Source organism: Gopherus flavomarginatus, chromosome 11 (assembly GCF_025201925.1).
Source record: "Gopherus flavomarginatus isolate rGopFla2 chromosome 11, rGopFla2.mat.asm, whole genome shotgun sequence".
NCBI classification, from domain to species: Eukaryota; Metazoa; Chordata; order Testudines; family Testudinidae; genus Gopherus; species Gopherus flavomarginatus.
In genome coordinates, this window is record NC_066627.1 from 15,290,708 (window position 1) to 15,318,456 (window position 27,749).

Here is a 27,749-nt window from a genome sequence, read left to right on the forward strand (position 1 = left end):
AAAGCCTGCACCCCTCCTGCACCCTAATCCCCAGCCCAGGACCTGCACCCCAGAGCTCACTCCCCAAACCCCCCCCAGAGCCTTAGGCAAGTGGAGGAGGAGTTTGGGGGGGCAGGTTCTGGGCACCACCAAAATTTCTACAAACTTGCCACCCATGCCCCTGGGTCAGCGTGCCACTGGCAGCCAGGGGGTTCCACTGCACAGTTGCTGCTTCACTTCTCCCGCCTCCCAGGCTTGTGGCGCCAATCAGCTGTTTGGCCCCGCAAGCCTGGGAGGAGAATTAGAGCAGGACAGTGTGCTCGGGGAGGACGCGGAGCAGAGGTGAGCTGGGTTGGGGAGGTACCACAGGGCTCCTCGGGCTAGGGGGTGGAGACCTGCTGCAGGGGCAGTGGGCACACGTCAGGGCGGGGAGCTGCTGCAGGGCTCGGGGGGCGCAAGGTGGATGTTTTGCCTAGGGCGCGAAACTTCCTTGCACCGGCCCTGCAGGTTACTGATAAAAATGTTGTGTTGGGCCAGGAACCAATCCTTGCAAAATGTAACACAGTACCACCTCAAATGCCTTCCAACAGTCTAAATATATTACATCAACATCCATCTATTTATCAACCCAACTTATTATTTCCAGTGTTCTGGAATTTCCCCTGTGTTCCAAGGCTCACTAAAATGAAACATTAATGATCCAGTGAGCTCTGCAGACAACTTTTTAAAAACTCTTGGAAACAAGTTGTCTGGATATTCAGATTTAAATAATGTCTGACGGAGGATTCCCTTCTTCATGCCCGTGGACCTGGACCTTTCCACGGTAACAAAACAGAAGGGGGAATATTATTGCCAATATTGTGGATGAAGGTGTGATGGGCACACTTGTTTTCTGGGAACTAGACAAAACTCTCCAGTGCATTTCAGGCAAGTCACCATGAATCCACCAGTTTGTATTCAGGGAGTTGTGATGTGTCCGGGAATGTTTCCATGAGTGGCCTAGAGGGGGAACGGTTCTTAGGCACTCAGAGGTGAACGTGAGGCTCAATGTTGAGCACTGCCACGCTCCAGGATGATATTTCTGGTGGTTTTCTTTGGCCAAGATAAAGAGGGGGATCTTTGTAAACTCTGAGGCTGGGTATGTTACCACTTTACAAGGTGCTCAGTTGGAATTTTCAAACGGGCCTCATTTTCAAATGCGTCCAGCTAGGATTGACTGTCAAATATCCATGAAACAGAATAACCATTCATCCTATATCAACGTGAGACCAGATTCTTCTTGTCATCTTGAAGTGAGATGGTCATAGAATCGTAGAATATTACGGTTAGAAGTTACCTCAGGAGGTCATCTAGTCTAACCCCCTACCCAAAGCAGGACCAATTCCCAACCAAATCATCCCAGACAGAGCTTTGTCAAGCCTGACCTTAAAAACCTCTAAGGAAGGAGATTCCACCACCTTCCTAGGTAACCCATTCCAGTGCTTCATCAGCCTCCTAGTGAAAAAGTTTTTCCTAATTGTGAAAAAGTTTCTCCTCTACCTTGGTGAGTCCTGCACTTATTAGCAGATTTGCTCACCTCACAGATTTACCCAGTGGGTCAGGAGACAGCCCAGACACCTTCCCCTCTTGTAGAAGCCAAAGTCCAGGTCAATCCCTCCTGTGTTTAATCAGGTTTGGGAGGTTTGGGGGGAACCCGGTTCCACACTCTACTCTGGGTTCCAGCCTAGGGCCCTGTGGATTGCAGCTGTCTAGAGTGCCTCCTGGTACAGTTGAGCGACAGCTACATAATATACAATGTAAATCTCCCCCACTGCAACTTGAGATCATTACTCCTTGTTCTGTCATCTGCTACCACTGAGAACAGTCTAGATCCATCTTCTTTGGAATCCTCACTCCAGGTAGTTGAAAGCAGCTATCAAATCCCCCCTCACTCTTCTCTTCTGCAGACTAAATAACCCCAGTTCCCTCAGCCTTTCCTTATAAATCATGTGCTCCAGCCTCCTAATCATTTTGGTTGCCCTCTGCTTGACTTTCCATTTTTTCTCCATCCTTCTTGTAGCGTGGGGTCCAAAACTGGACACAGTACCCCAGATGACGCCTCACCAATGTCGAACAGAAGGGAATGATCATGTCCTTCAATATGCTGGCAATGCCCCTACTTATACAGCCCAAAATGCTGTTGGCCTTCTTGGCAACAAGGGCACACTCTAGCTTCTTGTCCACTGTAACCTCTAGGTCCTTTTCTGAAGAACTGTGGCCTAGCCATTCCATCCCTAGTCTGTAGCAGTGCATGGGATTCTTCCATCCTAAATGGAAGACTCGCACTTGTCCTTTTTGAACCTCATCAGGTTTCTTTTCACCCAATCCTCTGATTTGTCTAGGTCCCTCTGTATCCTATCCCTACCCTCCAGTGTATCTACCACTCCTCCCAGTTTAGTGTCATCTGCAAACTTGCTGAGAGTGCAATCCACGCCATCCTCCAGATCATTCATGAAGATATTGAACAAAACCAGCTGCAGGACTGACCTTTGGGGCACTCCACTTGATACCGGCTGCCAACTAGACATCAAGCCATTGATCACCACCCGTTGAGTCCAAAGATCTAGACAGCTTTCTATGCAGCTTATAGTCCATTCATCCAGCCTATACTTCTTTAAGTTGCTGGCAAGAATACTGTGGGAGACTGTGTCAAAAGCTCTGCCTATGTCAAGGAATAACACATCCACTGCTTTCCCATTATCCACAGAGCCAGTTATCTCGTCAAAAAAGTCAATTAGGTTAGTCAGGCATGACTTACCCTTGGTGAATCTATGCTCAATGTTCCTGATCACTTTCCATTTCTCTAAGTACTTCAGATTTGATTCTTTGAGGACCTGCTCCATGCTTTTTCCAGGGACTGAGGTAAGGCTAACTGTCCTGTAGTTCCCTGGATCCTCCTTCTTCCCTTTCTTAATGATAGGCACTACATTAGCCTTTTTCCAGTCATCCGGGACCTCCCCCAATCACCATGAGTTTTCAAAGATGATGGCCAACTCATTTAGCACTCTTGGATGAAGGGCATCTAGCCCCATGGATTTGTATTCATCCTGCTTTTCTAAATAGTCCCAAACCCTTCTTTCTCCACAGAGGGCTGGTCACCTCCTCCCCATTCTGTGCTGCTCAGTGCAGCAATCAGGGAGCTGACCTTGTTTGTGAAGATGGAGGCAAAAAAAATCAAAGCCCTTGACTCACTGAGATGAGAGCAAACCTACATTTTGGAAACCTCATTGTTCTTAGGTGTTTTGTCCAGGGGTGTGTGTTTGGATCAGTTAAAAAAGATGTGTGTGTGTGTGTGTGTGTGTGTGGTGTGTGTGTGTGTGTTAAATTCATATCTGTTGTTCAGAAAGCTCTTGATATCTGGAGGGGCTCAGCAAAAGTGTTTTTGACCTTTCTCTAGTCTTTCGGGCTGAAATTGCAAAGCAACTTGGAGGATTTTGTATATTCAGTTCTGAATGAAATTAATGGAAACTGGCCTCCCAATTGTCATGTCAGCTTTGAAAATCTCAGCAGTAGTGATCTAAATAGCACTGATGACCTGGGCAGTAGCCCAGCATCCTTACTCCATACTAACCCCTGTCAGTGGTGATCTCTCTCTATTCTACTCAGCAGGGTGGTGTCAAAAGCCATGGACACACAAACATCCCAGAAACCTAAGTCTTGACAAAGGCCAGACAGAACATCTGAGCAACTCCTCCAACAACCAAATCATAGTGGTGCTGTAGCACCCAGTGAGCCAAACCCAGTCCTGATATAAAAGGGCTCATCACCACCTGGAGTTAATGTTGTCAGAGCAGTGTACCTGAGATATGAATTTGTGCTGCTCCACACAAGACCAACAACTGCAAGTCTGGTGTCACCTCTAAAACACCCAGGTCAGGGAGTGCCATAGAATCCAGGGACAGCACTATCTGCATTATTTATTTATAGAGACGGATAAGAAAGTACATACCCCAAAGTTTAGGCCTCTGTATAACATCTTGTGTTGTCTGATCCATTGATTAGGTATTGATCAGACAAATTATTTAGTGTTCCCATTTAAAACTTGAATTAGTTAGTTTCTTTTCCCAAGATAAGGTCGAGTATTATCAGTATTACTGTTTAATTGGGAGTTCTGTTGTGCACGTCAGTGACAATAACACCAACACACTGGGAAGAGATTTTGGGATTGCAACATTTTTATTATCACTATGATTTATTTTGAAAGTAAAACAATCCAAATATGTAAGGATAAATAATACACCCCTGTAATAATGTCCGGCATCATTAGCTACGGTATATTCATAGTATGCTTTGACAGCTCTGGAAAGGCTGAGACAGATCCTAGTTTAACTCTAGAATGCCGATTGAGAATTCCAATGAGCCTACCCATGCCAGGAATTTATAGGCCTTGCTGTTCGTCATGCATATGCATGAATAACTTTTTCCTCTTTTACCCCATCTTAACCACCTCATCCTCATAGTAATGATGTATTTTCATCCTACCGGTTAGGAGGTTGTTAGGAGTGTCAGTGATTAAATTGTACTATTCAGGCCTGTATATTTGACTGAGATAGAAGTTTGGGTCTTGTTTGCCCATTTGATATTTTTATATCTTCACTAACATGTGCGAACAAAGAACAAAGACACTGCGTGTTATATCTGCCCACAAACAGATGGGGTGAAAAGAGATAAGAGATACAGCTAATGTATTGCTGGGCATAGTAGGAGTTTAATATACAAGTGTAAACTTGAATGACAGTCCTACTTCAACTCCTATCTCGAGATAAGGTCAAGCAACCAGTCAAGAGTGGTCAGGGGAGTTGGGTGGAAGATATAAGAAACACTAAAACCAAAGAAATGCCTGTCCCTGACCAAAGCACAACATCATTCCTTACCCCTCCGATGGGATAAAAAAGAGGTGGTACTGAACCTCTCAGACTCACAACCCTCCAAAAAGGAACATGATCATTGTTGTGTATTTGGTTGTCATGGTTTTTGTTCCTATGACCACTGAGTTAGATAATTAGGGGATAACCCAGCCAGCTTCAGCCGATTAGGTTAGCTCTGTGTCTGTAAATAAATGGTAATTTTGTTAGCTGTCTGCTGTCTGGCCTCAAGTGATTTCTTCCTAACCCGGCTGCCCCCAAGGATATAAAAAGTGGCAACAATAGATGGGATTCTGCTGCTGCTCCAGTAACAGAAGGAAATAGAAGTCAAGGTAAAGAACAAACAAACAAAAAAACCAGCTTGTTTGCACTGACTGTGAAAGTGAAACTAAAAATCATGGTTACTCTGACCGGGCCACTGGAACCTTTCGATGAGAATATAGTGCAGTGGCCTGTGTATACTGACCATTTTGAGCTTTTCGTTATTGCAAATGACATTACAGAAGAGAAGAAGGTGCCAATATTCTTAAGTGTTGTGGGGGCTAAAACCCTACTCCCTGCTACGCAGCTTACTACATCCTGTTAAGCCTGAGACTAAATCTTACAGTGACATTGTGGAAATCCTGGGGTCCCATTTTTCCCCCAAACCACTGGTAATTGCTGAAAGATATAGATTCCACAAAAGAGACCAAAAAGAAGATGAAACAGTTGTATAATTTGTAGCAATTTTAAAAAAGCTAGCAGAACACTGTGAATTTAAGGAGATGTTAAATGATGCACTGCTTGACAGGTTAGTGTGTTTCCTGTACAGTCTAGCTATAGGGAAGAGCCTACTGACAGAGGCTCAGCTTACATTACAGAAGGCTGTTGATATTGCTGTCTCCATGGAACTGGCTACAAGGGAGGCGCAATACATCGGTGCATCCCCTAGGTTGCAAAAAGTGTCACAAGAACCTACCCACACAACTGTTCAGAGTCAGGAATGTTACCGCTGTGGTAAGCCAGGTCACCAGGCCTCAGAATGCTGGTGTAAGGACCTGGTGTGTCGACACTGTGGCAAAAAGGGACACGTTGCGTGTGCCTGTAAACAAAAGAAAAAGAGATCTGTGTTCTGGCCGACAAAAAGAGGAACCCTGCATACCCTAGAGCAGACCCAGGATGATCAAGGTGACACCTCATCGCAAGCGGAAGTGCCATTGCATGTTTTGTCTTTGGCGGTGGGCTCACATGAATACTGGGTAACCCCGTTGTTGGATGGGAAACCTATATGCATGGAACTGGACACCGGTGCAGCCGTCTTGCTGGTCCCCAAGTCTGTGTATAAAGAAAAGCTACAGCATCTTCTGCTTAAGGCAACAAAAACTGTTTTGAAGACGTATACGGGAGAAGCTGTGCTCATGTTGGGCACTATTGATGTTAAGGTGGAGCTCAATGGACAGGTTGCTAAATTGCCACTGTTTGTGGTGAGAGGTAACTACCCAGCCTTAATGGGTAGGTCTTGGCTTGGGAAGATTCAGCTGAACTGGGCAGAAGTGCACTGGATGACTAAAGAAGAAACCAGTCTAACCCCTATACTAATGAAACATGCAGCTGTTTTTGGAGATGATTTGGGAAGTATGAAGGGAATCACTGTGACATTGATCATTAAACCTGACAGTCCACCAAAATATCTGAAAGCCTGAACTGTGCCATATGTCATCAGGCCAAAAGTTGAAGCAGACCTGGAGCGCCTGATCACCAATGGAGTCCTAATACCAGTTACCCATAGCTCATGGGCCACTCCTATCATTCCAATAGTGAAGAAAGATGGCTCTCTCTGGATTTGCGGTGATTTTTAAGTCACTGTCAACCCAGTGTTGTGTACAGAGCAATACCTGCTTCCCCTCATCGATGACCTCTTCGCAGGCCCGGCTGGGGAACAAAAGTTCAGTAAGATTGATATGAGTCAAGCATATTTACGGATGCACATTGATGAAAAGTCCCAAGAGCTGTTGACTATTGTGGCTCATAAGGGGCTTTAGTGATACTGTCACCTACCCTTTGGAATAATGTCTGCTCCCGCCCTGTTCCAGAGGGCTATGGACCAGATCTTATGTGTCTTGAAAGGAGTTCAGTGCTATCTGGATGATATCTTGGTCACTGGAAGGAATGAAGAGGATCACTTAAAGAATTTAGAGGCTACCCTACAAAGACTGGAAGAGTATGGCCTACGAGTTCGCAAAGACAAGTGTGCATTCTTCCAGCCCTCTGTTGAATATTTGGGACACATCATTGATGCTGCGGGTCTTCATAAGGCCCCTGCAAAAATTAAGGCTATTGTGGAGGCTCCCCCACCTCGAAATGTAAGCCAACAGCGCTCATTTCAAGGACTACTGAACTATTATGGAAAGTTCATCTCACAGTTAGCCACATTGCTAAAACCACTTCACGAGATTCTTGGGCAGAACAAGGCCTGGAAGTGGACTGAAGCCTGTGATGTTGCATTTAACAAAGCTAAGGATGCATTGCTAAATTCTGAAGTTCTAATGCACTGTGATCCATCCTTACCCCTACAATTGGCCTGCGATGCCTCCCCTTATGGAGTGGGAGCAGTCGTGTCACACATTATGCCTCCGGGAGAAGTGAGACCTATTGCTTTTGCTTCAAGCACTCTAAGCAAAGCAGAAACTAACTACGCCAAAATAGAACGTGAGGCATTAGGAATTGTTTTTGGAATTCGGAAGTTTCATCAGTACCTGTTTGGGCAGAAGTTTACTCTTCTCACAGACCATCAACCTCTGAAGTGAATTTTTGGACCCTACACAGGCATTCCCCCATTAGCTGCTAGTCGTATGCAATGTTGGGCATTTTTACTTTCAGCACACACGTATGAAATCAAATATCGGAAATCCAATCTGCACGGCAAATGCAGGTGGCCTCTCAAGGTTGCCTTTGCCAGTCAAACATTAAGATAGTGCCCAAAAGGAAATCTCCTACTCTGAACAGGTAGAGAATACACCCATCACTGCTACTCAGATAAAGAAGGTAACTCGCGTTGACCCAGTATTGTCCCAAGTTATGGACCTGGTGATGCATGGAAAATCTCGACAAACCTCTCCGGTCTCACCCGACCTTGCTACCTACATGTCCAGGAGGATGGAGTTATCAGTCCAATCTGGTTGTTTGTTGTGGGGGAGACGTGTCATTATTCCACCACCACTGAGATCACAGATGTTAGAACAGCTACATTCCGGTCACTGTGGAATAGTGCGCATGAAGGAAATTGCACGAAGCTATTTTTGGTGGCCTGGATTGGACAGTGCTATTGAAGAGAAGGCAAAAGCTTGTATGTCATGTCAAGGTGTGAGGAATGCACCCCAGTGGGCACCCCTATACCCATGGGACTGGCCTGAAAACCCTTGGTAACGTATTCACATTGACTTCGCTGGCCCCCTTGAAGGAAGCATGTTCTTGGTGGCAGTAGATGACCATTCTAAATGGCCAGAAGTCTCTATAATGCATTCCACTACTGCAGAGAGTACTATCCAAAAACTACGGGATTCTTTAGTCATTTCAGTCTGCCAGAACAACTTGTGAGTGACAACGGACCACAGTTCGTCTCTCAGGGGTTTCAAAATTTTATGAAGGCAAATGGGATACACCACATCACTTCAGCACCATATCATCCATCTACCAGTGGATTAGCTGAAAGATTTTTGCAGACAATGAAACATGCTTTGAAATCAGCAAGGGGACAACACTCCATTCAAAAGTGTCTGGATACCTTCTTACTTTCGTACAGAAACACACCTCATGCTACGACCAAGGCATCCGCGGCCTTCTAATGATGGGACGACAGCTGCGCACTTGCTTTGATCTGCTGAAACCTTCTGAACCCCGACAAATTGTGCAACGTCAGCAGCAATATCAAGTCATCAGACGGGCACTCAGAGCAAAAGACTGAACCTTTAGCTCGGAACAGCCAGTTTTCACTTGGAATTATACTTCCGGAGCTAAATGGTTCCCTGCCACGATCATCACTCAAACAGGACCTGTTTCTTACACAGTCAGGACTGCAGAGAATCTTACCTGGCGGTGACATGTAGATCAGCTGTTGCCAGGTCATGTGCCAGTCCTCAGGACACATCTGCAGTTGAGTGGTCTGACTTCACCTCTTCTGGTGAGACATCGAATCACGAATCATCTATTCCTTACTGTTCTCCTCCATTACTGCTGGTGGCTGAGATACCCCTTTGCCCAGCACGAGCTGATACCACCTCCTCACCTGAGCCCATAGCACTTTTGGGTGCAACAACACCAGAAGTTCGCTGTAATCCACCTAGAGACAGAAAGCGTCCTCATCAGCTGGATCTTTAGCTAGGGCGAACCCACGGTTATGGGGCAAAATAATAGTAAGAGATGTGACTAGGGATGTGCACTGCAACTGTAATTATGCCTGCTAAGTAAGGTGAAGGGGACACAGGGAAGGCTTTGCAGCATATAGAGCTTGATTAACCCCAGTAAACATCACATTGTCTGCACTTCAAACTTCCCATCTTCTGCTTTCTGTCTGTGTAACAAAGAACCAGGGCAGGATGAAGGGAAAAACCCCTAACATCTTAGCATGTATTTGCCAGAAGCTGGGAATGGATGACAGGAGATGAATCATTTGGTGATTATGTGTTCTGTTCATGCCCGCTGGGGCACCTGGCATTGGCCAGTGTTGGAAGAAAAGATAATGGGCTAGAAGGACCTTTGGTCTGATCCAATATGGCTGTTCTTAAGTTCTTATGTACTAATACAGTTCCTGCAAATAAGAGCACTATGCAGTAGTTCTACATTTTTTAACAATGGAACAGTATGGTGTAGTGATTAGGGTGGGTGGCTTGGAGTCAGGGCTCCTTGGTTCTATTCCCAACTCTGGTGTTAGAATGTAATCTAATGGTTATGGGAGGAGCTGGACAGTATCAGGACTCCTGGGTTCAAATCCTGCCTATGGGAGAGCAGTGGGGCCATGGGGTGCTATACATTATAGAAGTGAGAAAGCAGCCTTTTTCTGTTTTGGAGAGATAGTATTGGGTCATGGCTTGAATAGTTGATTGGGATTCAGGGTTCCTTCTGGTTTCTGTTCCTGATTCTACAGCTCAGTCATTGTATAATTGTGAGTGAGCTCTTTCATTTCCGTGGTAGATGCTACTCCCATTTGCATCAGTGTAAACACAAAGTAATGCCACTGCTTTCAGTGACATTACCCCAGATTAAATTTGTGTCTCTAACAGAAGATTCTAGCCCTCTTGTCTTCATTTCCCCCTCTATGAAATGAAGATAAGATTCACCTAATTTTACACTTGTTTGAATGGAAAGGTTTTACAGACCCCTACAAAGCAAATGGTGCTTACTCTGTTTTCCTTCAGCTTCATTCAGTCAATGTGCCTGACTCTCATCTCACTGCCCAGTGTAAATCTGGACTAAATCCACTGGACTCAATGGTTCCTGCATTTCTCTTTCCATATTACACCAATTTGCACAAGCCAAGGATCTGACTCAAATGAACTAATATGGCTTTCACAAAAGGAGATTGATTTTACTGATGTAATCCTCACTATTTTCCTTCTCCTTCCCTCTAGAGGCAGCACACAATGTTCTGAGGAAGAAAATGTCCCACCAAACCACCTTGACCCAGTTCCTTCTCCTGGGATTCTCTGACGTTCGGGAGCTGCAGATTTTGCACTTTATGGTGTTCCTGGTGATTTACCTGGCAGCCCTGATGGGGAATCTTCTCATCATCACAGCCGTAGCCCTCGACCACCATCTTCAAACCCCCATGTACTACTTTCTGGTGAACCTGTTCATCCTAGTCCTCAGCTCCATCTCTGTCACCATCCCCAAATCCATGGCCAACTCCCTCATGAACACCAGGGTGATTTCTTATCCTGGATGTGTCGTCCAAGTCTTTCTCTTCATAGTATTCATTGCAGCTGATCTTGCCTTACTCACCGTCCTGGCATATGACTGATATGTTGCCATGTGCCAACCACTGCACTATGAGAGTGTGATGAACAGGAGAGCTTGTGTCCAAATGGCAGCCAGTGCCTGGATTGGTGGAATTTTTTGCACTGCACACCGGGAACAGATTTGCAGTAATTTTCTATGGAGGTAACATGGTGGATCAGTTCTTCTGTGAAATCCCCTAGCTCCTCAAGCTCACTTGCTCTGAACTGTACCTCAGTAAAATTGCAGCTCTTATCTTCAGTGCACGCATAGTCTTAAGCATATACATATATATATATATATATACCAACTTGCCTCCTTCACCTCACTGTGGTCACCTTGTTTGTTTGCACTAGCATCTTTGCCTACCTGAAACCCACCTCCTGCTCAGCATCAGGTCTGCACCTTGTGGTGGCCGTTCTCTATTCCGTGGTGTCTCCAGTGATGAATCCAGTCACCTACAGCATGAGGAACAAGGAGACCAAATCTTCATTGAGGAGCCTGACTAAGGGGCAGTTATTCATCAAGACTTAATTCTCTGTCTTTCTCCAATAAATACTCTTTAAGTTTGTGTCTCCCAGTCCATGTCATTTATTTCCATGACAAAATAGTTTATGCAGCAGTGGACCAGATTCTGCTCTCAGTTGCCCCCAGTGCAAATCCAGATTAATTTCACTGATGTCAATGCAATTGGGTTGCTTTACATCAGCAAAAGATCTGACCCAATCCTGGAGTTAATCTGGTGTGCATTTCATGGGAGGGAAGAATCAGCCTTTCATTCTGTGCCCAAGCAATGCCTATTAAACTGTGTTGCCACTTACACCTGTTCCATGGACACTAGAAAGCAAGGATGGGAGCTTATTTCCCTTGTATGTGTAAATTAGCACCCAGAGACATTAAGGTCAGAAGGGACTATTGTGATAATCTAATCTGACCTCCTGCACATTGCAGGTCGCAGAATCTCACTCACCCACTCCTGTACTAGGCACTTAGCCTATGGCTGAATTAGTGACGTCCTCAAATCATGGTGTAAACACTTCTAATTACAGAGAATTCACCATTTACACTAGTTTAAACCTGTATGTGATCCATGCACTATGCTGCAGAGGAAGTTGAAAATCCTCCAGAGTCTCTGCCAATCTGACTCCAAATATGGCAATCAGTTAGACTTTGAGCATGTGAGCAAGACCCACCAGGCAGAAACCTAGGAAAGAATTATTTGTAGTAACTCACTGTATTCCCCATCTAGTGTCCCATCTCCAGGAGTTGGGGATTTTTGCTACTTGGGGTTGCCGATGGGCCACATACCATTGCAGGCAGTCTCATCATGTCATCCCCTCCATAAGCTTATCAAGTTCAGTCTTGGAACCAGTTAGGTTTTTTCTCCCCACTGCTCACCTTGGAAGGCTGTCCCATGTGGCATCAAAGGAGTCAGACTGGCATAAAACTGGCATATGTGAGAAAATAATCAGACTTTAACATTTAGGGCTAGATCCTTAGCAAACCAGTGTAGTTCTATTCATTTTGATAGCACTTAACCAATTTATACCCTATGGGGATTTGGCTTCCTGATTTCAATGGAGCTAAATTCATTTACAGCAGACAAGGACTGGGCTCATTGATGCCAATGCTATCATGCCAGTTTACACAAGCTGTGGATCTGACCTGTACGTTTGAATACCAAGGAGCTGAATCTATTCAGCTTAACAAAGAAACCGTAAAGGGCTGACTTAAACACAGTCTACAAGTACCTACACAGGAACAAATACTTCATAATGGGCTCTTCGGTCTAGCAACCAAAGGTATAACATGATCCAAAGACTAAAAGTTGAAGTTAGACAAATTCAGAGTACAAATAAGGTGTAAATTCTTAACCACTGGAACCATTTACCAAGTTTTGTGGTCAAGAAGTCAGACTGGATGATAACAGTGGTCCCTTCTGGCCTGGGAATCTATGAATATTTTTGGTTGACAACCACACTGCTGTTGAGTTATGGCTTACCTCTCAGTTTGCAGATAAACCTTTAGAGCTGCATGCTGATTATACCAGTGTAAATCTAGACTCGACACTGTTGTGGTTTTGCATGTGTACATGACCTGAACATGATTGTGTGTTTGCATGCAGAAACACTACTGTGTGTTTGTGTTTATGTGGGCTGTGCAGTAGTTTGGGGGGCGGGAGCTGTATGCTGTTTTGTGGCACTAGATGTCAATGTCCCTTGATAGAAGCTACATAGGGCTTGAACACAGGGCCTGTAGATTTTGAAGCAGGATCCCATACTACCTATGCTACAAGCACTGAGTGAACTAGTACAGAGGCAACAGCAGACTCATAAGCTGCTGTACAAGCTCTGACCACTAGAGGGAGACAAGGAGCTACACTGTGTCAGCCTGGGTTACGTGCACACTTCTGGAGTGTGAGAATCTGAGTGACCGTATGCAGGGCAGCTGAGAGTGGGTTCGGGCCCTGTGAAAAAAAAAATTCCAAGCCCCTTAGCAAGGGTGGACCAGCTAAACAGGGCTGACCACACTGGGGAAGTTGGGCCCCAGGCCCTCTTCCGGACCACCAGGCCCTGGTAATTTGTGCCTACTTCTCCCCCTTCTCATTGGTCCTGACTGTGTGTACATGAGAATAAACTGCAATAACAATGACATGGAATTAGTGGGAATGTCTGTGCAGCCCTGGCCTCCAGGGCATGCAAGGTGATTTCAGTTCAGATAAAGCAGCTGCACAGAGTCACTCATAGATATCCACTGGTCTTCATGTGTTACAAATCCCCTCTGCACCCAATCCCCAGAGCCCATGAGTCTGTCACACCCCTACCAGGGAGCCTGCCTCTTTAGATCAAGCTGCAGGGACTCCTGCCCTTATCTCTGGAAGTCTCTGTGTAACTAAAGGTACCAGCCAAGATGGTGACCACCATATAAGTGCAACAGGGGACCTATTTCTATATTTATTATAGAATCATAGAATTGTAGGACTAGTCCGGTCCCATTAAAATGTTCGCATACTCCTCTGTCCACTGGATGTTCTGGGGCTGTGTTTTCTTCATTAGGTCTGTCAAGGGGGTGGTCAACATCAAGAAATTAGGGACAAACTGCTGATAATACTCCACCAACCCTAAGAACTGCCATACCTCGTTTTTTGATTTAGGGGCGGGGTAGTCTCCCAAAGCCTATATCTTATCTACCATGGGGCGCAATTTCCCTTACCCTACCATACAGCTTAAAGAAGTCACCTCTTGTTGTCCTAAATGGCACTTGGCCGGATTCGCCATGAGGCCTGCGGTGACCAGGGCTTGAAGTACCTTGGTTAGGTACCAAATATGGTCTCCCCTGCTGGGGCTATAAATGACAATGTCATCAATGTGTGCCGCAGCATACAAACTGTGGGGGCACAGTACCTGGTTTACGAGCCTCTGGAAGGTAGCCGCAGCACCATGCAACCCAAAGGGCAACACTGTAAATTGGAAAAGGCCGAACTGTGTGGGAAAGGCTGTCTTTGCTGATGAGGTAGGTGTCAAGGGGATCTGCCAGTTCCCTTTGGTTAAATCCAGGGTGGAGATAAAGTCTGTGTGTCCTAGCCTTTCCAGTAACTAATCCACTCATGACATAGGGTATGCATCAAAGCAAGAGATGGAGTTCACTTTGCAAAAGTTGATGCAAAACCTCACTGAGCCATCTGGCTTGGGGACCAGCACTACGGGACTTCTCCTCTCATTCTTCGATTCTTCCATCACTCTCAGGGTTAACATCAGTTCCAACTCCTTCCTCACTGTCTCTGACTGTAGCTAGATGGTGTGGTTCCTCACTGCCCCTTAGAGGGACAAGCCTCTCCAGATACCAAAGTGGGCAGAGCCAGTGAACCCTGTGCCCACTCCCCAAAGGTCAAGGTGCAGGACAGGAAGTACAAAAGCCCAACCCCAGAGCTCATTAGAGACACAGACACCAGAGAGGCCAGACGCCTGTGGCCTAGTTCCTGGTTAGGAAACCCTGGCAATCGACAGGTGACCCCAGGACTGGACAGACCAGCCAATGCCTGATACTGACCAGAGCCCGGAGGAGCTGCCAAGCCTGCCACTCACAAGTTACCCCTAGTAGCCCATGATGCTTGACCCCTTGGAGGACACTGTACAACTGCAGGTACCTCTATAGGGGCAGATCGGAAGTAGCCCGGGAGCAGCTGACCCCCGTCTGGCTGAAGCACTGCCAGAGCCGATGTCAGTGTGTTGCAGCCAGGATCCCCACTGACACAACAGCAGGCCTTCTGCCGCTGCTAGGGCCTCGGGCTGGGACACAGTGGAGCGGGTGAGCCTGTGTCCCCCCTGCCACCCACTTCTTGGGTGGCAGTCTCCCCCTCTCCCAAGACCTTTGGAACCAGGACCTGGGACTCTTGCTTACCTGTTTGCTCAGGCCCTGCCTGGGGCCTGATGCACTAACTCTTTACTGCCCCACCCTGGCACACTTTGCTTAGTCCTCACTCTCCCCCTTGTATCGGGGTGACCACTCATGCCCATATTCTCCACCACGCATTGCCTCCCGCTGGCACTTCTGGGAATTAGCTCTGTCCTCTGAGGGGCGCCCTCTGCAAGTGGTGTCCTGTCCATCGTCTGCTCTCCCCATTAGTATCCGGACCTGCATTGCTCCCTGCTAGGTGACATCTGCTTCTGGTCACTGCCCTCCGGCAGTGCCCCTAAGTCCATCCTCACCACCTTCCGAGGTGTGTGTGTGTTTTTAATGCTGGTGGTATAGGGTTAAAGAGAGTGCCAATGCCTGAGATGATGGGGCATCCAGGATTTCCTGGTAGAATAATCCTGGTCAGGGTTCTAAGGGTATATGTTCCAGTGTTAGTGTAGGGCATTGCTTTCTGCAAACAATATTGTTTTTCCTGTGCATGTCGGTGACACGGAGATAGCTGGGAATCCTGTGGCACCTTATAGATTAACAGAAGTTTTGGAGCATGAGCTTTTGTGGGTGAATACCCACTTCATCAGATGCATGTAGTGGAAATTTCCAGGGGATAATTTCCACTCCTTATAGCTAAATGCAGTACCTTGTATGGTGTCAAGTATCAGAGTCCTCTGATACTGTGCTTTTAATGATAGTCTTTCTGCTCACTCCTTCCGCATGGGTCAACCGCAATGCAACATTTAGCCCCTCATGTCTGAGGCACACTGCAGCCTCACACAGTCTCTTTTCGTTGGTCAGGTGCAAAGTGAGGGGGAAAGGGAAGGGGGAACCCAGGCCCACTCACTACTCTGGGCCCCAACCCAGGGACCCTCTAGTGGCAGCCTCCCTGCCCTCGTTCTCGGCTCTCATTCATCTATCCTCCGTGGGCCAATTCCCCTCTGCACCTCACACCCTCTAGACCCTTACAGTCAGGGCCCTCAGCCTGGCAGGTATTGGGCTGGAGTGCTCATCTGCTCCCCTCAGGCCTGCCCAGCACTGCACTGTCCAGGGTGCTGGTCTCCTTCACTAAGGAGACAGACCTTCTCCCTTGAAAGTCTGGGAGTGACTGCCTGCTCCTCTCCTGGGCAGCCTTTGCATAGGGCTGAACCTGGCCCTGATTGGTCGCCTCCTGCCCAGCCCTAACTGGCTCTCCCAGAGGCCCTCCCCAATTGGCTGCCCATCTGCACAGCCACTCTGGTCTGCCCTATCCCTATCTCTCATAGAGGTGGAGCCACTGCCCCATCACAGGGGACCTTGGAGCCAATACTGCAGAGGATGGGTCCCTCCTTCCTGGCTGATTGCCTGTTCCCAAGCTTGACTAAGGCTGGGGTTCCCTCTCTGTTGCTCCAGGAAATCTCCATCAATATCCAGCCACCTCGTCTCTTCCCCTGTTGACCTGTCGGTCAGGGTCTGGGTCCCTTTGGTTACTTTGGGCCCTCTCAATGTCCCCTGCAAGGGGTCTTGTGGCCCAGGCTGGCCCAGCAAACCCTGTCTCCCATTACAGATTCTCTCCCTCGGTCTGTCCGCTCCACCTCCTTATAAGGCCGGCGAAACCCTGCCAGTCACTCCCCAACACCATGAGGTACGCTAATCTAGGGGCCACCCCCACTAAGCAACACTCCTTCTGTTGAGTGGCCTCCGGTCGCAACCAGAGTGTGGGGTAAGACTTCACTATCCCATGTATACATTGTAACTGTATCGGTACCCCAGTGGGGAGTCCTCTACCAGTCCCTTGCTGGGTCTGACTGCATGATAGCATGGCCTAGCGGCCAGAGTCCATATAGTGTGCTCCTAAAACAGTGTGGCCCAAGGGCCAGAATCCCTCTAAGTTCTCTTCCCCTAGTGGGATATTGTGGCCGGAGGCCAGAGTTCATCTATCTCCTTTGAAGTAAGAGAGGGGTCAGTGAACTATGTCGTCGTAAAGGGGGGGGTTGTAATGACCACCAATAGGGGGAGCCCAGGACCACCCACGTCCATCGGGCTCTGACCCAGGGCCCTATCAGTGACCGCGTGAGCCACCCATGTCAGCAGGGAATCCTACCAAAACATGCTGCCCTCATAGTGGTGGGAGGTACCACTTCCTTACCTTCCCTGGGTCACTTTCTACCAGTTCACCAACAGTAGCTGTCACTGTGGCATCAGGGTCTCCAGGTTCCTCAGCACCTGGCACTTCCTGGGGTTCCAAAAGCTACAAGCTTTTGGTCCAGGTTCCTGGCTCCTCAGCTCTCCCTGGTAATGGTCATAACTGCTCCTAGGCTGGATCTAACACTGAGCATCCTCCCTCCTCGGCTGCCAGTCCTGACTGAGCAGCTCTGCAGGCTTTTATACCTGACTCCTGGTTGAAACATGCCCAGCAGAGCGTCAGGGGCATGGTTGCTTCTGCTAGCAGGGAAGGATTAACCCTCTCAATCCCAGTGTGGGGCCAGTCTGCCTCGTCACACAGCCTTTCAGGTACAACAATGGAGAAGTCAGCCAGTGCTAATGGCCCATTAAGGGGAATCCACACTACCAAGGACTATCACAGGATCTGTATACAATGAAGGCTTCTCAGAGGGAGCACATAGAGAATGGAGACTACTTTATTCATATCATAGCAAAGGATCTTTCCAGAAACCTGGAGGAAGCTATAAAAGGGGAAAGTGACATCATCATTTGGTCTCACTCCCCCCACAACTCAACACCTGTAAAGGCATCTTGTGGGACAAAGGCTTTGAAAGGGTGAGGTGGTCCCAAACTGAAAAGAGAAATCCCAGCCTGTGGCTGAAGGAACTATACCATCATGGTGAGACATTGTTTGAGTCAAATCCTGCCTAGTTTATAGAACTCTGATTGGAATTTTGCATTTATTTCTTGGGTAGACAACTTTGATCTTTACGTCTATTACTTATAATCACTTAAAATCTATCTCCCTGCAGTTATTAAAGCTGTTTTATGTTTTACCTAAACAAATGTGTTGTGCTTGAAGTACTTGGGGAATCTGCTCAGTGTACAGAAGCGGGTGCACGTTGACTTTCCTTTGTACATGTGATGAACTGGATAATAATCTTTCACCAGTGAGGCTTCTGACCAGGTGTGATGGGGTGTACCCACCCTGAACCAGCCCCTAAAGGGTTAACTGTGCTTTTCAGTCTGAGGAAGCCCCGGGTTTCTGACTCTGCTGGGCATGTTCAGCCCGGAGGCAGAGTATGAAAGGAACTAGCCCAGCTCAGTGTGGGCAGGCTTCTGAAGGGGGAAGGTGCAGACTGCAGGCCCTCTCCAGGGAGCTGTTCCAGGCTCCAGCTACAGATCCACAGCACACAGAGCTTCAGATGGACCCCAGACTGCCTGAGGAGCCCAGAGAAGAGTCCGCACCAGCAGGAGCTGTGCCACTTGAGGACCCATAGACCTGGGGGAGCTGTAGAGCATCGCTGAGGGAGAAAGTGTAGAAAGCAGCCCAAGGGACGTAGACTTTTCTCCGGTGAGTGAACTGGGGAACCAGTCAGTGTGTTTCAGGAGGATGTGCACTGACTCGGTGGTGAGCACCCCCACCACCGCCACGGCCCTGGGGTGGGACTTGGAGAAGAAGTGAGGGCCTGAATTCCCCTACCCTGGGCACCACATACCCCTGAGCTCTCCCTGTTTGCCTGGGAGGAGAGGAGAATTAGAGTGGCAGCAGTGTGATCGGGGAGGACGTGGAGCAGAGGTGAGCTGGGGTGGGGAGGTGTTGCACAGCTTCCCAGGGCGGGGGGAGCTTCGGCAGTGGGGGTACTCCTCAGGGCAGGGTGGAGGAGCTGCCATGGGGAGGGGGTGTCTCAGGGCAGAAGGGTGGGTGGGGTGCTGCCGCAGGACTGGGGAAGGCATAAGGTGGAAGTTTCGCCTAGGGCATGAAACTTCCTTGCACCAGCCCTGCCTATCCCTCTCTTAGGGTTGAATCACATGATTCTCCCTCTCAAATTGGGTCTCAAGCTATAGCAATTTGTGCATCCATCGTGATTTCTCCCACTATGCTCAGTACCTGCAGTTCTTCCCACAGGAGCTGTGACCAGTAGTAAGTTGAGTGACTAGTCCATCTTCACCATAAAACGTTCAATTTATTTACCACCGTAGGAACAAAGCATAACATAAGAATAAATATGAGCAATTCCAGATAGATCACTGCAGTATCTTGATCAGAAAAAAAATGGATTTATTACCCAGACTCAGTTTGTCTTTAGGAAACATTGCAATCGTTTTCTCTTCCAAAATGCCTTTTCAATGTAGCAAGAAGAATACAGTATTTATTTATTTAAATAAAAAGATAATACACATAATTATATAAAGATATACGTGCCCTAACACATCATAAATAATACAATAAAATCCCATCAGCATTAAAATAATCATTTAAATGGTAACTCAACTATTCACACACCTACAGAAACTATTTTTAATTCTTCATCACTGGGGAAAGGAAAACTCTAAGTCTCTCAGAAAACCCTTTCAAAGATATTATGACATTGCCAACTTAAATAAATGAAAAAAAAATAAATGTATACCCCCATTTAATCAAACATTTCCCCCCCCTGCAAATTCCTACCCCCCAAAAGTCACCTGGAACAAAGTAACAGGTCAAACAATAAATCAATAAAATGAAACAAGAAAAAGAGACAATCTTGCAAACAAATAAGCCAAACTTGTCATACTCCAACCACAATTTTTATCCTGAAAAAGGAGAAGCACCAGAAAGTTCATGAAATCTATTAGTGACTTAGCTATGGCTATTGATATTCTGTGCTGTATGCTCAGATAGCAAGATGATGTTAGCAGTATACGACAGATAGATAGGTTTGTCTGTACATTTATACATAGGTATTTAGATTCTGATCTTATTTACATGGTGTCATGGCTGGCTCCAGGCAAAAGCTTAGCAAGCTGGTACTTGGGGCAGCCACTCTGGAGAGGGGTGGCATGTCCAGCTATTCGGCTGCAATTCAGCGTAGGGTCCCTCACTCCCACTCGGAGCGAAGGACCTCCCACTGAATTGCCACAGATCGCAATCGCTGCTTTTTTTTTTTTTTGGCTGCTTGGGGTGGCAAAATCCCTGGAGCCAGCCCTGACTGGTGTAGTTTGAAATTAATTCAGGTTACGTCTACACTATGGGATTATTCCGATTTTACAGAAACCGATATTTGGAAACAGATTGTATAAAGTCGAGTGCACATGGCCACACTAAGCACATTAATTCAACGGCATGCGTCCATGTACCAAGGTTAGTATCAATTTCCGGAGCGTTGCACTGTGTGTAGCTATCCCATAGCTATCCCGTAGTTCCCACAGTCTCCCCTGCCCATTGGAATTCTGTGTTGAAATCCCAATGCATGATGGGGCAAAAACAGTGTCGCGGGTGATTCTGGGTAAATGTCGTCAGTCAATCCTCCCTCCATGAAAGCAATGGCAGACAATCATTTTGCTCCTTTTTCCCTCGATTGCCCTAGCAGATGCCATATCATGGCAAACATGAAGCCTGTTTAGCCTTTTTTCACTGTCACCGTATGTCTACTGGATTCTGCTGACAGATACGGTACTGCAGTGCTACACAGCAGCATTCACGTGTCTTTGCAAGTTAGCAGAGACAGTTACCGGTCATATTGTACCATCTGCTGCTTTGGAAATTGGCAATGACGGTTACCAGTCATACTGTACCATCTGCTGCTGTCATGGGTACTCCTATCTGGCATCGGTGAGGTTGACCGAGGGCGCATGGACAAAAATGGGAATGACTTCCCAGGTCATTCCCTTCTTTATGTTTTGTCTAAAGGTAATGTCAGTCCTGCCTAGAATATTGGGCAAGCCTACTAAAGAACCAGAGAGAACAGCCATTCTGGATCAGAGCCCCAGACATCCCACAGAAATGATGAGCTGTATGCCATTCTAGGAGGTGCCCCTGCAACAACCCCAACCCGTTGCTTTCCTCCTACCCCACCCCTACTGGGCTACCCTGGCAGTTATCCTCCCATTTGTGTGATGAAGCAATAAAGAATGCATGAATAAGAAACACTGACTTTACTGAGATAAAACGGGGGGGGGGGGGTGGCGGCAGCCTCCAGCTGCTATGATATTCCAAGCAGGACTTAATTTCCAGGAGACAAAGCTTAAAGAAGGGAATGACCGAAAGTCATTCCCATTTTTGCCCAGACACCCCCAGCTGACCTCACCGAGGCCAGCCAGGAGCACTCACGGGATGATGACAACAGTTATCAAGCCTATTGCACCATCTGCCATCAGGGAGGGGAGGGGAGGGAATGCTGCTGTTCAGCGCTGCAGCACCGCGTCTACCAGCAGCATCCAGTAGACATACAGTGACACTGAAAAAAGGCGAGAAATGATTTTTTTTCCCTTTTCTTTCACGGGGGGGAGATTGACGACATATACCCTGAACCACCAGCAACAAAGTTTTTGACCATTAAGGCATTGGGAGATCAACCAAGAATGCAAATGGTTTTCAGAGACTGCAGGTACTGTGGGATAGCTCAAGTCCTCGGTCCCCCATGAGTGTCCATTTGATTCTTTGGCTTTCCATTATGCTTGTCATGCAGCACTGTGTTGAGTCCCTGTTGTGGCCTCTCTCTATCATAGCCTTTGAGATATTTTCAAATGCTTTGGCATTTCGTCTGTTGGAACAGAGTTCTGATAGAACAGATTCATCTCCCCATACTGAGATCAGAATCAATATCTACCTTACAGTCCATGCTGGAGCTCTTTTTTGATTCTGGGACTGCATGGTCACCCTTGTTGATCGGCGCTCCACTCTGGGCAAGCAGGAAATGAAATTCAAAAGTTCACGGGGCTTTTCCTGTCTATCTGGCCAGTGCATCTGAGTTCAGATTGCTGTCCAGAGTGCGCACAATGGTGCACTGTGGGATAGCGCCCGGAGGCCAATACCATCAAATTGCAGCCACACTAACCCTAACTCAAAATGGCAATACCTATTTCAGCGCTACTCTCCTCATCGGGGAGGATTACAGATACCGGTATTAAGAACCCTTTATATCTATATAAAGGGCTTCGTTGTGTGGACAGGTGCAGGGTTAATGCGGTTTAACACTGCTAAATTCGATATAAACTCGTAGAGTAGACCAGGCCTCATTTTACTTCAGTGGAGTTACTCCGGATTTTATGAATTCATAAACAGATTGCACACTATGTTCTCAAGGAGACAGTTTTGTCATCAGTTGATTATATACATAAATCAGAGGGGTAGCTGTGTTAGTCTGGATCTGTAAAAGCAGTAAAGAGTCCTGTGACACCTTACAGACCAACAGATGTATTGGAGCATGAGCTTTTGTGGGTGAATACCCACTTCGTCAGATGCATGTCATGTCACCCACGGAAGCTCATGCTCCAATACATCTGTTAGTCTATAAGGTGCCATGGGACTCTTTGCTTCTTTTATATATCCAAGAAGAAGTTCAGAATGAAATCTCAATCAAGATACAATGACGAAAATTTTAATTCTTGGTGAATAACCTCCAAACAATTGGTTTCTTTAATGCAGCTTTGATCTCCTTGTTTCTCATGCTGTAAATGATCGGATTCATCATTGGAGGCACCAGGGAATAGAGAACACCCATCATGAGATCCAGACCTGATGCTGAGCTGGAGATGGGTTTCAAGTAGGCAAAGAAGCCAGTGGAAAGAAACAAAGAGACCACTGTGAGATGAGGCACGCAGGTGGAGAAGGCTTTACCCCGGCCCTGCTCATAGGGGATTCTCAGCACGGTTTTGAAGATCTGAACATAAGATACAATAATAAAAACAAAACAGTTTAAACTTAAAAACACACTAAAGGCAAGAAGCCCCACTTCACTGAGGTCTGAGTCAGAGCAGGTGATCTTGAGTAGCTGGGGGATTTCACAGAAGAACTGGTTGATGACATTGGACTGGCAGAAGGGTAAACGGAAGGTGTTCCCAGTGTGCAGGGCAGAGTAGACAATACCAGTAATCCAGGCACTGGCTGCCATTTGGACACAAGCTCTTCTGTTCATCACTCTCTCATAGTGCAGTGGTTGGCAGATGGCGACATATCGGTCGTACGCCATGATGGTGAGTAAGGCAAGATCAGCTGCAATGAAGACTATGAAGAGAAAGACTTGGGTGACACATCCAGGATAAGAAATCACCCTGGTGTTCATGAGGGAATTGATCATGGATTTGGGGATGGTGACAGAGATGGAGCCGAGGTCTACGATGGACAGATTCGCCAGGAAGAAGTACATGGGTGTGTGAAGATGGTGGTTGAGGGCTACGGCTGTGATGATGAGAAGATTCCCCATCAAGGTTGCCAGATAAATCACCAGAAACATCACAAAGTGCAAAATCTGCAGCTCCCGAACATTAGAGAATCCCAACAGAAGGAACTCGGTCACCGTGGTTCGATTGGACATTTTCTTATTCAGTTCATTGTGTGATGGCTGTGGAGGGAAGGACAAAGACAATGGGGATTACACTGACAGCGGGAGTGCCCTGTTTCTCTGCAGCAGTGTCTCATGATTTGAGTGTCAATGATGCATAGCACTCGTCGCTGCTATTAACTAGGAGTGGTGAGTTGTCACATGAATGTAAATTGGTGCAGCTTTCTTAAAGTCAATGAAGCTGCATCAGTTCTCACCATCTGAAGATCTAACTGAGGATACGACTTAATAAAATTCCATGTGAAGGACCGTGTAAAGTACAGTCGCAATGCAACAATTGTAGCCAAGCTGGATCCCCTCTTGCTACAAACAGGAGGCTCTGGACTTGGGCATAAAACTAAAATGCTAAAATGTCAACACTGTCTGATATTCACTTTCCAGGAAAATATGACATACAGTAACTCAGTATCGTGCAGGACATCTCGTCTGTAATGATTCCATTGCAACACCACACAGACAGCTTTCTGCCTGCTTAGGTATAAATTTGTGACACAGGATCCCATTTCCATCTCTGTGTACTGATGGACTAGTAGCATTGCTCAGCTACCTCGCTGCTGCTGTTTACCTCTGTCAGTTTATGGCTATGCAGGTCACTGGCCATCAGGAGACTTGGATTCTATTCTTGTTTCTGCCACTGATCTGCTGTGTGACCTTGGGCCAGTCACTTCCCCTCCCTGTGCCTCTATTTCCCCTTCATCCCTTTATCTGCCTTGTCTACTAGGACTGTTGGTTCTGTGAGGGATGAGCTTTGTCTTAATAAGGTGTATGTTCAGTGACCCCATTTACAGCATTTGTGTTTAGCTGGCAGCAATATGGGACAAGGATACGGCGCTAGAGCAGAATATTTTGATTCTAATCCCATTCACCTCCTTTATGTCCTTGGCATGGATAAGAGAGACAGGCGTTGGTGGGGGGCTTCAATTTTCTGTTCTCCACCTAAGGCGCCAGTGTGTTTAACATCTATGGGCTCATCTGTGGGCTACCAACTTTGCTACTTACTCATTTTTATGAATCAACAAGTGTCCCTTTGAAACGGAAATAAGCAAAGTTGCAATAGAGTGACTGGGTGCAGCTTTTATTATTATTGGACAATATCAATGTTCCCATCTTGGCTTACATCTAAGTTTCCAGTCTGGGGTATTCAGACATTTTCTATTTAAATTATTTCAAAGGAAACCTGAGTTTTCAACTAAAGAAATATTCTGGGGAATTTTATTATTCCTGAAGCACAACCTACGCATTGCAAAACTCTTTTTTATTCTTAATTTAAGTGAAAATGTTTCAGCTTCCAGCAGTTTACCTGACATTGTCTGATTCTCAATGAACACACACACAAAAATTTCTATGAACATTTCTATGAAAAGTCAAATGTTTTCTGCTATGAAAAAAAACAAACAACCTCTGAGCAGCTCTAAAGGTTTGATTAAATTATATTAAGATTCTTAAGGAGTTCCAATTGTAACCCATAGATCTATGATGAAATTTGCCCAGCATATTAACAGTTGAACATGTTTAACTGAAATAATAAACTTACAGCACTGGTCTTTGTGGAATGTTTCCCAGCCTGTGATGGATTAGACACTTCATCACCAGGGTTCTTCAGTCATTGCCTATCTCTGTATCTGTCAATAACACCCCAACTCTGTATTATCCAGCAGCTGTTTCCCTGCCTCTTCACCATATTTCCTGAGTTGCTGGGCCTTTCAGCAGTTCCCAGAAGACAAGGATCCCCTCCACAGATAGACACTCCCTGCTTCCCTCCTTGGACTGGCTTGGCTGAGAGGTGAAGGACTAAATAGGATGGGGGTAGGAAGCCCCACCCAGCTGTAAAATTGATTCCAGCTTCTGCAGGCTTCAAACACAGTCACAACCCAGGATGTGTTTGTTCGGGGGCTAAATAGCTGACTCCTGTCTCTGGGGCTGTGAGCCCAGCTCTGATCTCACCTTAGGAGCAAACCAGCATGACAAGCTGCCCTTGCCGAACGTAACCCCCAGAGAGGGAACACAATATGCCCTGGATCTCAGGTGGTGGCAGCACCCTTTAAGGATGCTGGACTAAAAACAATGCAGGGCTGAGGCCCAAAGGGTGTCTAAAGGAGATTACAGAATAAACTATAGATTTATAGCACAGACATGTGACTTACAATTGCTCAGAGCCCACTGGCACCGGAGCCCCAGCTGGCCTGGAGGAGTCTGTTCCTTCATTAACTCCACATAATCAGCTCTGCAAGAGCAGAGATGTTTTTCTCCTGCTTTGCATCAGCAGCTCTTGTGATGCAGCTACCACAGGAACCCACATCTCAGGCTGCCCTGGGTGTTTGATGTTGGCCTCTAAGTAGCAGCCAAAGACAAACATTAAAAGCTCCTAGCTATGTCCTAAACTGGTGTAAACTGATAAAATTCCATTGGGTTCTGAATAGTTAGGGCTGTTTATGTCAAGTCAAGATTTGGCCATTTGATTCCAGTGGAGCTAGTTTGATTTCCATTAGCTGAGGATCTGGCCCTAAGACGCCCAGGCAGCTATGTCAGTTTTCACTAGCTTGGGAATCTGGTCTCATTAACTCCACTGGAGCTACTGCTGATTTACACCAGCTGTGGTTCTTGCCCATTGACACAAATGTAGCTATGGCTGATATTGACCTGCTGAGGATCTCACCTAGTTAAACAGTTTCAAATCCGTTTCCTTTGCTTGTGAATCTGAACTGAAGATGAGGCAGTAGGTTAATGTTGAGCAGTTGTGTGAACTGGAATGGGCAAAGGAAATGGTCTCTATATTTGTGAAGGACATAAATCCACACCGTGTAGAGGCCAACCATAGGAGTTTATTACACACAGCGCTGGCGGAGTGTCACCTGGCTTATTAGGCTCAGAAACACTGTCAATCAATTGATTACAATATTATATATAGATTTCTCATGGGTGGAGGAAAGTGACAGGGAAGGCAGTTCCACACCCCGGGATAGGTTTTGCAGCAAATCAAAATAGCACATTAACCAATGGTTAAAAGGTTATATAATGTCTCTGCCCATGGTCTCAAGTTAGCAAGTTAACATTTAATTAATACTTTGATAAAATGTTATTAGTATAAAATATATATGTTGAATTCTGACTTGGGGTCTATAGGAATGGAGCAACTCCTTTGATTGTCCACCAGGTACATTCCTAGGGGTTAAAGCAAAGAAACAGTGAAAGTATATGACAATAAAGATTGTCCCCTTTATGTCTTAAGGCAGGCACTGGTCCCTGGGAAGGGAGGTGGAAGGATGCCATATCTTATACTGACATGTGCCAACTTTTCATAAACTCAAGGTTGGATCTGTGGGAAGAATGTTCCCTACAGAAGAGACTGACACAATAGGAACAGGGATCCTTTGTTCAATTTGCAACTCTGAATAAGACACAATTATTTAGTTCCTAGCTTCAACACCTGGCAATTTGCTAACCAGGCCTATTTTAGCAAAACAAGATTATTTGTTTACCCCAGCTTTCTCTTAACTAATCACTATTTGCTAGGCCTCTTGTCTCTTGAACAAACTCTGGACTTTGGGTCTGAGAACGAGCTGGCACAATCCATATACCAGGTTGTTATATAAAATACAAGTGGATTTTAACCCTTCAATTTGTGTCTTGGAGGAGAGGAAGTTGATGAGATCACAGTTGATAGGAGATGGGTCCACAAGGCATCCCTCTATCGATATGGTCAGGGATCTGAGAAAAAATTGAGAGCCCCAGTCAAAGGGCATTCACATAAACATAGAATTCTGCCGGTGGGAGGGAGAGACATGTTTCAGGGTTGGGGCCTAAGAGAGGAGGAAGAAATTGTAGTTAGTGGGCTATTTATGAACTCGAGTTGGAAATTTTCTCACAATATATTTTTGTTAATCAGAAAATGATGATTCATGGAAACTGTGTTCACAGCAAAGGGTTGGTTGGTTTTGATGAATATTCTAATTTGATTTCTTTTAGAAGGTTCAAATTTGTTAAAATGTCCAGTTTTGACATTTTTCAATTTGAAAAA

General features: G+C 46.3%; 1 protein-coding gene across 1 annotated transcript; it reads right to left on the minus strand.

Moving 5' to 3' along the window:
- Window positions 1-22,768: 22,768 nt before the first annotated feature.
- On the minus strand, window positions 22,769-23,743 carry LOC127031324 (olfactory receptor 14A16-like). The gene has a single exon (XM_050918071.1). It carries the CDS (start codon window positions 23,702-23,704, stop codon window positions 22,769-22,771), a length of 936 nt encoding a protein of 311 aa, XP_050774028.1. The 5' UTR covers window positions 23,705-23,743.
- Window positions 23,744-27,749: the final 4,006 nt, after the last annotated feature.

Excerpts from the sequence above, each read along its gene's own strand:
- LOC127031324 (XM_050918071.1), bottom strand. The coding sequence starts at position 23,704 with ATGTCCAATCGAACCACGGTGACCGAGTTCCTTCTGTTGGGATTCTCT.